The 14,234-nt window shown below is 41.1% G+C and overlaps 2 protein-coding genes across 3 annotated transcripts in view; one reads left to right on the top strand and one right to left on the bottom strand.

Annotated features, from left to right (window-relative positions):
* The window catches only part of LOC120902073 (diencephalon/mesencephalon homeobox protein 1-like), a 91,569-nt gene that overhangs the window by 28,808 nt on the left and 48,527 nt on the right, over positions 1-14,234 (bottom strand). Inside the window, exons 1-4 of one of the 2 annotated variants that reach the window (XM_040310559.1) lie at positions 9,057-9,181; positions 8,141-8,260; positions 7,693-7,895; positions 1,771-1,983 (exon numbers count right to left, since the gene is read on the bottom strand). In XM_040310559.1, the coding sequence (XP_040166493.1) occupies positions 1,771-1,983; positions 7,693-7,895; positions 8,141-8,260; positions 9,057-9,092 (572 nt within the window). In that variant the 5' untranslated portion in view covers positions 9,093-9,181. Of the gene's footprint in view, positions 1-1,770; positions 1,984-7,692; positions 7,896-8,140; positions 8,261-9,056; positions 9,182-14,234 lie in introns of those variants that run through there. The other variant, XM_040310558.1, reaches the window with a different exon arrangement.
* LOC120902072 (serine protease 53-like) lies at positions 3,783-5,797 on the top strand. Its single transcript, XM_040310557.1, has 5 exons — positions 3,783-3,936; positions 3,997-4,219; positions 4,282-4,880; positions 4,943-5,499; positions 5,570-5,797. The coding sequence occupies exons 1-5, from the start codon at positions 3,831-3,833 to the stop codon at positions 5,747-5,749; spliced, it is 1,665 nt and encodes a 554-aa protein (XP_040166491.1). The 5' UTR covers positions 3,783-3,830; the 3' UTR covers positions 5,750-5,797.

Below are 14,234 nucleotides of genomic sequence, written 5' to 3'. Positions count from 1 at the left end.
TTTTGTGCCCTAATTGCTCGGTGTATGGGGAAATTAAATTTGCGGAAAATTGCTTTTGCTGAGCGCAAGGTAAATAATTGTTTTGGCGGCCGGGGGGAGTGTGCCAGTGTCTCGTCTTCGAGCGTGCTTTTTTTAAGCGTTACGGTTTTGTGGAGACTGCTTCCCATTTCCATTATGTGTTTTTGGGATGTTGTTGGGCATGTGTTTTGCTTCAGTGCATAGAAATTGATTTTGTGTTGATAAGGTTTTTTATCGTTTTTTTGAAAGGAATGTGTTTTAATAATGAATAAATGAGTTTTGTGTTTTTTTATCCATAATCCAAATTCAGCACTAGAAACTGAATTTTGTAAATAATTAGGCTTAAACAAAACAAAAAAGATAAATTATTTAGAATTTTTCATTCATAATCGAGCAAACGCTACCAAACCGTTCCGCAAGCGACCTCATTAAATGGTCCTTCGAACCGGATTTTTCTTTGTTGAGCTTCACGCTACAACAAACATCGCAAAATACCCTTCTAGCGCCATCAAACAAACAAAGCAAGCTGATCCCTTAATGCGTCAAAGGGCCAGTGTCACCGACCGGGTTCACGACCAGCGTTTTCCCCCTCCTTATTGATCCCTACTCGCAGTCCGCCGGTGATACCACTCCAGTCCTGTGCCGGTGACCTGTGCGGATCATCTAAATGTCACACCGGTGCACGTCCTCAGGGGTACAATCCTATGAAGTCAAGCATCTTGCCCACTCCCGACCTCAGCAAAAACTGCAAACTTCCCGCCTTTACGGTCCCGGACAATTAACAACAATATTTGGCAAATGTTATGCCCAATCTCATGCCGTGCCACAGTGTCGTGTCGTCCTGGGATGCTTTGTTACGCTGCACCCTCTCCCACTGCACCAAATGGCGGGCATACAGTGAGGGCTCCCTGCCGGTTGATTGCAGGAGGTGACTTCCGACGCCGTTGCGCGTATTGCGCGCCTGAACATTTTGCTCCGGCACGTGCCTCATGCACACACACACGGTTGTGCGAAAGTCCTTTAATTGCATTAGGAAAAAAAATCCCCCGACGGGGATGGTAGAAGAAAAAGCCACTGCACTGTACCACACATGGTCGCCGGAACCGGAAGGCGGCCCGCGGGATAAGAGAGACAGAGTGAGTGAGAGTTGGTTGGCTTAATTACGCGTGTCGTAACGTATTTTCGCTATCAGAATGTGTGACACACACACACAGGAAGGCAGTGGCAATGGCGATGATGATGATGATGATGATGATGTTGTTGCTGATGCCGATGTCTTAATTATTCGATCTGTTTTGCATAGCGTGAATGGGGTGGGGAAAGATTTACAGCCCAACCAAAGTAGGCGGACGGTGGATGGTGTTGTGCTTCTTCTCGCGACACGTGCGCACATTAAACGATGGGCTACTTGGATGAAAACAAGGAGGCTTCACCGTCGGAGGCTTTTTCGAGGGGGGGAGTGCAGAACAATGGTTTTGTGAAGGGCAAAACAAAACGATCGAATAAACAAATAAACACATTCAAAAAGGCAAAACCCCGTGCGGCGTATGGTGGAATATTTTCTCATGATTTGCGTGTTTGCTGTTTGGCCGCTGTACGACGCCTCCTTTTCATAGCCGTAGAAGTGAGGATTTCTTCAATTGAATTTTGTTTTGTACAAATCAACCATGGGAACGCAAAAACTTAATTTGACCTTTTGAAGTACGATGTTAATTCGCACTAAAATATGATAATAATGCATTATTAACCTACCTTTCTGCAAAGCTGCCGAAAATGTGACTGCTGAAGCTGGGCGTGGTGGTGACCGCTGACAGGCCGGCAATTGAGCTGCTGCTGGCGGTCTGGTTCGGTGAATCGTTCGGCGGGGTGCGGGAAGTGGTCGTGAGGGAGATAGGGCCACCGACCTCGATCGGTGAGTCGGCCGAGACGGACGGGGCCGGGCTCGGGGCGGAGTATTGAGCGAACCTGGAATGCAAAAAATGGATTTTTTTAATTAGTTTTACAATGCAAATTGTGCAGATCAATACAAATGATCCAAACATTTCTGGAAAATGCATAAAAATTGTGGAAAAATACAATAAAAATTGTGGAAAAATACACACACCAAAAAGAACAGAGGAAGCAGAACACCTTGGAAACCCTGTGGCTGTTCATATATTTCTTAGAACATTCACACGTTTTTATCTGTTCATGTTTACATTTTTACATGTTTACCTGTCATCTTTTTCGCTTCTGCTTCCAAGGCAAAATCATACGATTTGTACTTTGAACTAAGACCTGAAGGCTTTATTGCTGGACCAGGTGTTAGCTTCTTCAACAATTAAATAAATGTATATTAAACATATGAAAATTACCTCAGCGGCAAGAGCACGCATCTTCCTTAGATATGTTCTAGAAATTGTTTTATCTTCGCTTGGATGAGCTTTCTACATCTTACTGTGCCGTTGCGTCCGTTTCGTCAGGTATTCTTGCAAGAAGATGTTCTTAAACTGACCTACCCCAGTCGACTACCGTAAACGTCTTGCGCCTCTGCGTTAAATTCGTTTAGTGATCGAGTAAACGCGAACATCCAAAGGTGGCCTTTTAGGCACCGAAACATAAAACACTACGTTGCTTAATGATTTACACTACATTTACAGTAAAATCTCCCTAGGGTTTATCTTCAAGGGACCGTCGGCATAGAGAAATATGAATGTATGTATGTATGTATGTATGTAAAACTGATGAAGGTGTTGCTATGAAGTATCCAAAAAACCACGGCAAAAGCATGGTAACCTTTGACCAATATTGGGCCCCTTCACGATTCTAGTCAGTTTTTTGTATGGAGTTTGACAGTTGGAGGCTGAAATTATGTAAACACTGCGTACAAAACCAAGGATAATGTATTTAGAAGGTTGATTTTTATCGGTTTTGCTGGGCGACATTGTGGGGGACATCTGACAGTTCAATGACAGTTCACAAAAATATTTGTCAAAGGATGTCAGGTTTTTCCAGTGGTTTCTTGGATATTACATACCAACAACTCCATTAGTTTGACATACATACATATTTCTCTAAGCAGACGGTCCTTTGAAGATTCACCTTAGTGAAAGTTCAATCGGTGAGTTTAGACTGTACTAGGGCAATAGAGTATCGATACTAAATGATCATTTAATTTAGTATGTTATGCTTTATATTTTAATGGTGATTCTTTGGAATATCTGACCATCACCGTTCACTCCATCACTAAACAGACCTTTGGTCACGTTACAGATGCATGCAAATGCTAAGTTGTTCTCAGCATAGGCACTATTTTGCTTTTCGGTTTCTAGTGATTCACTATTCGCTGTTTGTGACTACAAATGCAAATGCAATTGCATTGAAGTTGCGATATACTAACTGTGTTAAGCAAAAGTAGACAACATTAAATTAAAATTAAATATAAAAAAAAACATTTAAATAAAATCTCTTGCTTACTCTGCTTTCAATCGGTCCGCTGTATTAAAGTAAGCTTTTACTTAATTTCATGAAAATATTCATGAAAGCAACTGAATTGATTGAGTTGCTAGCGTTTTCGATCTTCTTCTTTTTGGAGTACAACAAACACTATATGTATTTAATGCGTTTGGATCGTTAGAACTACTTTTCAGCGTGTACATTTGTCAATTTTGAAGGTGATCATTTCACCCTACCCGACCATTTGGCCCCGCGTTCTCCTACCGGTTCTTCCAGTTGCCAGTAGCAAGCACGTATATATGCCTTTATCAACTGACTGAAACTCGTCAGTACAGTGAGACAGCTCAGCGTGAGAAGATTGAAGCGACGTTGATAGGATGGTCCTTTTTTTACCAACCTTGCTATCGCTGGCAAGCTTAGCTCAGGCATCGGTATTTTTAAGTCATCCTCCTTTAGAACACACTCCAGGAAATAGCCTTGATGGTGAATATTGTTTTAATTTTCGTAGTTTTGGGGAGGCTCATTGGATTTTTAATATTACAGAATGTGAGCAACGTTTCCCAAACAATAAGTATGTACTAAAGCCAACACCAGCGGCATACGGCGGGCTTCGTGCCTTTGCAGGAGAGTTTCAACACATGGCCGCGATCGGGTGGACAAGGACGTATTACAACGCATACCCAACAATCGATTATCTTTGTGGAGGCAGTTTAATAACTTGGAAGTTCGTTTTAACAGCCGCTCATTGTTCTGCTGACGGAAACAAGTAAGTAGAGTTACTGTTATCGGTTTTAAGTTCTATCAGAATTAATATTATTCTTTTTGAAGCATTCGTCCGGATACAGTACGATTGGGAGACACAAATCTCGCTAGCTTCTACGATGACAAGTATGCACAACAAATTCCAATCGCACGCTTTATCAAACATCCGCAGTATCGATGTTCGCGAAAGTACTATGATATTGCTGTTGTTGAACTTGGGCAATCCGTTATGACAAACACAGCAATTTGTGTTGCGTGTCTGTGGCGTGAACAAGACGCTCCGGGAGGCCTGATGGACGCGGTGGGCTTTGGTGCTACGGAGTTTGCAGGAAGCCGGAGCTCCACCCTACAGAAGGTAAAACTACAGACCCTAAATAAGACAATATGTGCTAAACGTTTACCGGCCATGCGAAGCGAAATGCCGGAAGGCTTGCGTGACGATCAACTGTGTGCACATAGTGCAACCATGGACATGTGTGAAGGCGACTCAGGAGGCCCACTGCAAACGGATCTACACGATTTGTTCGGTAACATCTTCCCGATGGTGGTAGGTGTGGTTTCGTTTGGAACTCCTTGCACTGATGGGTCAACGGGAGTGTACACAAGGGTTAGCTCGTACCTGGATTGGATCGAGCAGGAGGTACATCAGTCGTTTAGCTACCAAGGTGAGTGTGTAGTAGATATAAGATCAATTCAAAAGCCATCAATTGTATCAATTTTCTCACAGCCTGTGCTGCAGTGAACTGTTACAATCGTAAACTGAACCCATCCATGTTCGGTAAGGTTGACAAAGTATGGGAAAGAAGTCGCGTAGGGTTGCTGTGGCAGGAATACGAAACGGACATACATCAGTGCGGTGGACTCCTGGTTGACTACCAGTTTGTTATCACATCGGCGAGCTGTGTAACTTCCAGTAAAGGACCTCCAAGATACGTAGCCCTTAGCTCTGATAGCGATCGTGCTGCTATAGAATCAGTGACTGTTCATCCATGGTTCACAAAGGGCCACCCATATTTTGATATCGCCGTTATAAAGCTACGAGTGTATGCCAATTTAGATAAAATATATCCAGCCTGTATATGGTCGGAGGAGCAGCATGGTGATTGGAGAAATGACAGCATTCTGGTAGGCGCTTCTTATCTAGAAGAGCATAATGATTTGTACACCAGAAAATCGGTACAATACTATGTTGGTGGCGAACGCTGCCGTGTAGGAGAAAATGTTGATTACAACGATCTTAGCTGCATAAGTAAGGATGCAACGCTATTGCCAGGAATATGCAAGGTAAACAATGTTCGTTGTGGTTGTTGAGTTGTACATCAACCTTTTTTTTATGTAATCTTAAAACTTCTAGATTGACCATGGAGGTCCAGTAATGAAGAAATTTGACGGAAAACAATACATCGTACATGGTATCGTGTCCAGTTTGACGCAGGGCTGTGAAGGTAAGGTGATCTTCACCAGTTTGACACCTCACCGAGAATGGTTGGAGGAGATCATGTACAAACAGCAGCAAGATATGCTATGGATGTAGTGTAGTCTGAACAGAGTAATAAAAGGAAATATAGTTGAACTAAAACAATTCAATCGTCGTTCTTCAGAATGAAGTTCGTCTTGAATGAAGGCTCAACGATCATCGTCGGTCAAGCTCTGCCTTGGCTTGGCTTTCAATGACCAATTGATTACCCGAAAGCAGGATAGTATTTATTGTTACCTATAGTCTTTGCGACGTTAAATTCACATAATATATCGTGATATAAAGTGATTAAAATACAACTCGCATTGGGGGTTCTTTGTGACCATTTCGATAAAATTAGCTGTGTTTCAAGCCTCAAGCTCTCAAGTACAGCCCTGCCAGTTTACGTTTACTTGAATAACCACGAAGACGATTCGTTAAGTTTGGAGCATTCGGCTTGTACGAATCAGGTTTAAAAGTGTGATTCAAATTCACTCGTAAAACTCGCACAAAGCTATAGCTATATTTCACGTGAAATGCAAAAAAAATCCTTTCGTTCCATGCATAAAAGCATATAAAACGATACTTTCTAAACGCCTCTAATGGCATTTAGCTATATAGCTTCTACTTCTTCTATTTGGCGTAACGTCCTACGCGGACATGTCGGCCTATGCAGGCTTTCGAGACTTAATGCATTACAACGCAGCCGGATAATCAATCCTTGCTACGGGGGGACGGTCCATTCTAGGTATGAGGTACCACAGCACCGCCCCTATTCCTATTGCTATTGTAGGGAATTAGCTGGGACGTGTTTATTCATAGTTTCAAGAACAGTTTGGTTCTTTCTACTGATTGACTCATGGCCAAGATTTATTTCACGTGCGATTCACGGTCCTTAGAATGCGAATGTCTGATAAGCTTTCTGGAACTCACTCTTACACTCTCACGCTTCTCTTTCTATGTTTATTGTACTGGTAATTCATTAACACGAGGGCACAGAAAAATGTGGAACAGTGTTGTCATGTTATGATTATGCACTTGCTTGGTAGACCTTGGTGCGATAACAATACGCCAAACATCTAGGCCAGCGATCGGCAAACTATGGCTCGAGTACCATGAATGCGGCTCTTCGATTTCTCTTGGTGTGTACATATGGCTTCTACACGTAGAACTCAAGGAAAATTTTAATAAAATTTAGCTTGAGCTAAATTTTACGACCTTCTAAGCTGAGCTGAAAGAAACTTACTTCAGCATTGTCTTTAAAGAAATGGTTTAGGGAATAAAGTCTTTTAAATTGCAAAGTATGTATCGGTTGCTACAATTAAACCCATTTATCAAGAAATGATAGTAAGAAATGAAAATAACAAGTCATTTTAAGCTGTCACACGACTTAAAAGATGCGTGTCAAAGGTATACCGTAGCAAGGACTTACTATACGATTTCTTGGTACATAATAATAAGTTTCGAATGGCTGTTTAGATCGGCATTAGCGCCTAGATCGCTACGCCAAATAGAAGAACAAGCTACATATTGTTAAGTGTGATCCACTAATGGTTTTTCTTTTCAAAACATTTGTTTGTGCAAATATTACTACAATGCCAAGAAAGCGACAAAATGGTCAATAAACCGTGCGGCGAAAATTCGAAAAGCATTCAAAAATCTGCAAGAATTCCGAAAGCGAAAACCCACGAAAAACTCTAAATGATCATTACATTATTGTGCGACATTTCCTCTTTAGTGATTGTTTAGAGTTCAGCTCTTTACATAGATATTAAAATAAAAATTATTTTTTAAGAAGAAGAACATTAAACATTGGCAACTACTTTGGCTCAAAGTCATAACAATAAACAAAAAAAAAAAAAAACAAAAAAAATAGCCATATAAACTTAGTACGATATAGGTTTTGATGTGCATGCTTATATATCCGGTTTCAGCTTTCTCAAAGCATCGAAACCCACTTTTAACTGGCCCAAGCAACCAACCACAAGCAATGAATAGTATGTCTCTCATATTTCACTCACTTCAACCCGGGCGACGGCGTTCCGGCACTGTTCGAGGCGGATTGGGACAGCGAGTGGGCCGAATGGAGCTGGGTGGACGACCCCGGTCGCTCCGGTTCCGAGTCCACCCGGGGGCTTATCGGGGGCACACTGGAGCTGCGCATATCGTCATCGTCCGCATCGCCGGTAATATCCGGGCTAGAGTCCCGGCTATCCGTATCGAGCTGTGAAGAGAGAGGGAGAAAGAGTGCGAGAGAGAGAGAGAGAGAGAGAGATGAAGTATGTTGAAAGGCTCAAAGCCAAATATACACCCTTTTGTCGTGTGTTGGCACACATTCCCAAAGATGATACCTCCCTCCCTTTACGAATGCCGTTTTTTTCCTTTCTTCCTTCAAACTCTTTAGAGAATTCCATCGACACCCGGAAACGCTGCTCTGCGCTGAGATCGCTAGGCACCTTATCGTCTTACCTTATCGCCCATCAGCTGGGAGTCGGTTCCGTCGGTCCCACCGCTACCGCCCCGCTTGCGCTGCTCCTCCTTCAGCCGCTCCGCCTTGCGCCATTTGGCCCGCCGGTTCTGGAACCAGACCTGCAATCAAGAGCCGAAGAGAGGAAGGCACAGCGCGTGCCGGAATTGGAATTAGATTTGTTGCCAAATTGGATGCTCCGTCTCACTCTTTCGATCTCGTTGGTGGGTCTCGTTGTGTGTGTGTGTGTGAGCATATATCTTGTTAGAGGCAAGTTTTGGCAGCACACAGCCTCTTCATCTTGCACTCGTTCGCTCGTTTCACTCGTATCAACTTTTGCTTCGGGAGAAGGGCAGCTCTCGAAACAAAATCCAAATGCTTCCCTACTGGCTTGATTCCGTTTGCTCTCTTTACCAAATCAGTAGCTTAAATAACGAACCAAATTGAATTCCTCAGCTTCCTGCTCGTCCTCCGCCGTCGTCGTCCGCCTTGGTGGGAGGGCCCGCCTTCGCGTTTGCGACGGGGGAGCACAATTCACTTTAGGTCCTAAATGAAGTCTACCCACCACATGGGTAGGGTGAGAGGAAAAAGGGGAGTTGCGTGTTCCCCCCAAGTCTTACCGCCGATCGAGCGGAGCCCTCGAAAACTCGAAGCCGAAAACGTGCAATAAGTGAACGAAATTGGCTGATTGAATTCGAAATGTTATACACACAGAGTCATCTAGTGAGCCATGGCTGCTCGATTGCTCGTTGATACACGGGGAGGGATGCATGGAAAGTGGGAATGGCAAATTACGTTCCCAGTCCCTTGGCTGGGTCTTTCCAAGCGCCAACAAGAAAACACAGTTAAAAATAAGAAGAAGAAGTGAAGATTTTTTGCAACGTTTCCACAAGAATTCCCTTCTCGGGTGGATTCTACCGTTGTCCTTTGTGTTGGTGTTGGTTGCTTCTCCATTTTGTTTCGCTGCACATGCGCCTTAAGGCGTGTTGTGTCTTCGACTTGTGGTTGTGCTGTGGTAGTGCATTATGTTCTTTGTATATATGTGTGTGAGTGTGTGCAGATTTTCTTCTATTTTTGTTTGGTCTATTCTCCACGCCTGCTGTGTTGCCGAGTGAGCGAAAAAAAGTGCGCCCCGAAAACTTATAGTGGGGATAAGTTTTCCCCATTTTCTACACCCTTTCCTCCCTCCCACCCACCACCTCTCCCACTCCCTCTCTCTCTCCCAAGGTGCTTTCGTTTCGTTTGCTCGCTGCAATCACATTTTGCCCTTGCGTTTTGCGCAGGAGTAGCATTTTCGAATGGTTGGGGTTTTTTTGTTGTTGCTGCTGTTTTGTTTTCCATACCTTGCGCAGCAATAATGGAGAACAATAAAATGAAATTTCACCCGAACCGGGCGCACCGGGCGCGCCCCTTAGCATGGCGGAAGAGATGGGCCCGGATTCTTTATCGCGTATTGTCAAGATCCACTTTCGGTGCAATTTATCAGACGGTGGGTTATGTTTCTTTTTGGATTCTTTTGGTAGTACGATAGCTTTTCAAAGTTCTTTCGGTTGTTTGCTGTTTACTAATTAACAATTAATTTTATTCTTGATGTAAAAATATGTTGTTTCAATTTAAAATGTAGACCTGGTTTGCAACGTACGTCTGATGTCTTTTTTGTCGTTTTTTTTAGTATAAAGCTAGCGTTAGAATTGGCTAAAATTAACTTAATTTTGTACAGCCTTTAGAGCAAACAAATAAAATGCTTTATTTAAATGACTTTGCATGACAAATTAACGTTATGAAAACAATTGTCTTTACGTTTAATTGTATTAAGAATTGTATTAAGCATCGTAATATATGTGTTTAGGTAAATAGATACATTTTTCAATATTAAACTCAGTGTTTGAGAGTTAGTAAATATTTTTTTTATATAACCTTGCAGAGCGGAAAACAGAAACAAAAGAGATAAAAACGAAGTATAGTAAGGTAAAATAGCCGATAATTTTAAACTTAATGTTAATTTTAAAACATATGGCATGGTATAATTCAAAAGCATAATATTGTGTTACGACAATTGAAATTTTTTAAGTGTTAATGTAACAGTGTATATGACATTTATGAATTAAATAAATTTTGACGACAAATATATCATTTTGCTAAAAAAACATATTTCATAATAATCATAATCATACTAATACTTAATTTAGAAAAAATGTATTTTAATAATATCCAATTATTTTGAGCCTTTTTAAAATGCATTTTTCATCACAGACTCCTGGCACTATGGCCACTTAACGCTTAAATGTTGTCTTACATTTACTTATATTCATATTCAACTGTTGTAGAACTCTTTTTTTTTTGCAGCAACTTTCACTTTGAACACCTTTTCGTTGGGGAATTGTATCCACTACTGGCTAACGCTGGCAGTAATTTTACCACCGGGTTTTGGAACTCAATTACAAAATACAGCCGGGAAGTTTCAAATGTATGCCCATCCCCCTCCATGTATGGCCCCAAACTGCTGTATGAAATCATTCAAATGAATCACATTGCCACAATCCCTGGGAGGGATCCTAATTTTGTGCAATGATAATAATTTCCCATTCCCAACCAGAAAGGAGAAGAGATAGGATTAATATAGTTAGGAATTTTCCTTGCCCATACCGTACAGCCTTCTATTAAACAGACAGACACACAGACATGGGTGTACACACGTGTACAAAGTCACTCAGGAGTTGGTTTCGAGAGGAATGACGAAAATGTATCCAACTCAGTACCGTCATCATCATCATCATCATCGTTTGGAAAGCTTTTCCGAGCCCGAGTAAGGTTGAGTGGAAAAGCCAAGTGAGCCAAATTTCACCACACTTATACCTACGCTCTACAGTGGTATGGGAGAGAGAAGGAAGAATAAATTCAGTTGCCAAGAAGATACTATTATTCCGCTCCCCGAAAGCGAAGAACGATTTCATTACGAAACCCTCTGCCACGCGGCGCTCCTCCGCAACCAGCTCCTCGCCCCACCAATCGACGACGAATCTGTTTGCGAAACTTTGGCGAAATTATAATTAAGAATTCAATTTCTCTCAATGGCTGTGCGGTTCAGCTCATCTTCCGCCCAGCACAGTTAATTGTGTTTCCGCACAGCAAATTTATTGTTGCAACATTAATTGTAGGTAACGGTTACGAATGGACCCACCCACCACCGATGTTGGTGGAAATTTCAATTTCCAGCCATCGCGTCACGAGGGCGTTAGCGTGGTTTGGTGGTGGTGGAGATGGAATTAGCATAACGAAAAATTCGATCAACCGTGTTTCGAGCGGGTCTTCTCGTCCAACAGGCATTACATTTGCCTTGCTTCCGCGCGCAAGCAACTTAATTTCGCATTATTTTCGGCCATGAAAAATGAATCCTAGCTCATCATCCGCCCCGGATTAGCGTCGCGCAGGAAGAACGCGAAGCTTCGCGAAGGGTGGATTGGTTTCGTTATCAAGCCGCCAAGCCTTCACGATAATCAAACACGGGGGATATATTAGGGGAAAGGTTGAGGAGGATTCGTTTAACTTATCCGGAATCATCAATAACAATTTGTGAAGTGGATTTGGAGCGTTTTTGTTGTTGTTACTGCTGTGCTGGTGGAATGTGAATGTGGGAAAGTGAGTTTTTAGCCCTATTTTTTCACCATTTCCAACATCCATCGTCTGGTTTTTTGTTTGTTTCTGGCGGAATTTAGTTGAAGTGGATTTTTGTGGATTTTCATGCTCACTTTCTGTAACGTGCCTTTTGGATGGAAATAGAGAAACTCCCCCACTGCTCCACGCGCACAATGATATCCCATCGACAAACGATAATAAATAGTGTCTAATTCAATCACCCATCAACGAGGTTCCCTAACGAGCCGGTAATCCTACCGGGCGATGAGGTAGTTTTTCCCAGTTTTTTTTGAAAACGGAGCTAGGGGGAAGAAAGGATCGAAACCGAACAGCGAGGTTAGGATCAAAGGGCATAATAATGCACTTGATCCAACTAATTCTTCAGGCCAGGATTGTACACTTTTGCTTGCGTTTGGTGGTTTTCACCCTATCGTTACACGGGTTTTTTGGGAATAAGGGTTTCGTTTCGGCTCGGTACACTTTGAGTGTGGTGTTGTGGGATGTTTCCTAGGGGTTTTTGGTGTGTGTGTTTTTAGGTGTTTGTGCTTGCATTAGGAGTAACATTGGATTGAAACTGTTACTGTAAGGGAATCGTAAATACTGAAACTGCCAGGGAAGAAAGCAAGGAAAATGGTTTACACAAGCATTAGCAAAGATGCATATAATTGTGTTTGCATAAGAGTTTAGACTGTAAATTGCATTAAATTAACATTATTGTACACATTTGATAATGGTATGCATATATTTAAATTTTATTAAAAAAATATCACCTACATTTTGAGCTTTACAACATGAATCAAGCAAGAGAAACAATTTTAAAATAATGGCCATAGTTTTATGGTTGTTTCCCAAGGGTTTTTAAAAATTATTTTTCCCGAATTTCTAATTCGTGATTTAAGGCCTTGTTAGACGGAGGCAAATACTGTCATTAGATTTTGGAATCTATCCTTCAAACAGGGTTTGACAGATAGATGCCAGTCGGAAAATCGAAATTCGGCATACTCGATTCCGATTTGCTCCAGAGTAGATTTTTACTGTAAATGTCGATAGAGCCAAAAAACGAATGATTCTTTCGGATAAAGCCAAGAAAATTAATAAATTAAATAATAAATGTGAAAGGTGACAGAACAATGCTCTTGCCGTATTACACGTACGAGAGGCATTTTTGTGCCAAAGCCTAGGTTTGACAAATAAATGCCAATCGAGAAATGACAGTATTTTCCTCCGTCTAATAAAGCCTTTATATGCATCGTTCCAACAAGTTTCATGCTTCATGATTTTAACAATTTTGGAAAACGATCTTTAAATCGTGAGATAAATTCTAAAATAAATTAGAAATAAATTACAAATTACATAAAAAAAAAATAATGGCGGTCCCATGGTACAGTCGTCAACTCGAACGACTTAATAACATGCCCGCCATGGGTTCAAACCTAGAATGGACCGTCCCCCCGTATCATGGATTGACTTATCCGGCTGCGTGGTAATGAATTAAGTCTCGAAATCCTGTATAGACCGACATGTCCGCGTAGGACGTTATGCCAAAATAGAAGTAGAAAAATAAACCGAAACCCTAATTAATTAGAGAGTTTAACGAATTACGTTACAAACATAGACTTTCAACCCTTGTCAGAGGAAATAATAAACAAACAGGTTGTACAAATTATACCTATCTGACAGTTTTGGTACTTGAAATCGGATTTTGCCAGTTGCGTACATTGAATCATGGATCACAAAATACAGTCAGAATTCAATAACTGAACGCTTTTTAGTTGGCATGCTTTTTAGTTGAACGCTCGATAGTTGGCTGACAGTTCAATTAAAAAGCATGCGTTTGTATGGGAAACCCGGTTTTTGAAAATTTCATAAAAATCTCATGGCCTGTTGGGAAAAATTTAATATTTTTTTTGTATGGAAAAACGTCCCAACTAAAAAGCACATATTCAATAGTTGGCAGGAAATCGAAGTTCGACCAGTGAGTTCAGACTGTAGTTTTTTGTTTCGGTTTTCGAAATCCATAAATGGAAATCAAGTACATTGTAAAACACGGATTTAAACAGTATTTTATGCTTATAGATCAGAAATAATCATACTAGGTAAATGTTGCGTTTGTTGTGTTGTGTAAATGATAACCGTCAAATATCAAACAAAATCTAGTTGAAATCGTAATATCCCAATCGACTGAAATTGTTGTCTTGTGTTGCAGTTATATTGAAATTTAAGTGTTTTTGTCAAGCTTTACTTTAGTGTTTTAATGCTTACATTACCAACTTATTGCCTCAGTCCTTTTGATTTTAACACCTTTACAGTAGTTTTTATTGATTTCTTAATTTGGTCTACATTTTTGTTTCAACTTGTTCATAATTTAAACCTAAGTTGTTTAAGTTTATCTCAAAAACATGCTAAACGATGTTCTTCTTTAAGACACTCTCGTAGTATTATACAATTTCTAAAAGACCT

This window comes from Anopheles arabiensis, chromosome 3 (assembly GCF_016920715.1).
Source record: "Anopheles arabiensis isolate DONGOLA chromosome 3, AaraD3, whole genome shotgun sequence".
Taxonomy (NCBI): domain Eukaryota; kingdom Metazoa; phylum Arthropoda; class Insecta; order Diptera; family Culicidae; genus Anopheles; species Anopheles arabiensis.
Note: the sequence above shows the minus strand (reverse complement) of the source record. Positions and strands in the feature narration are given on the sequence as shown.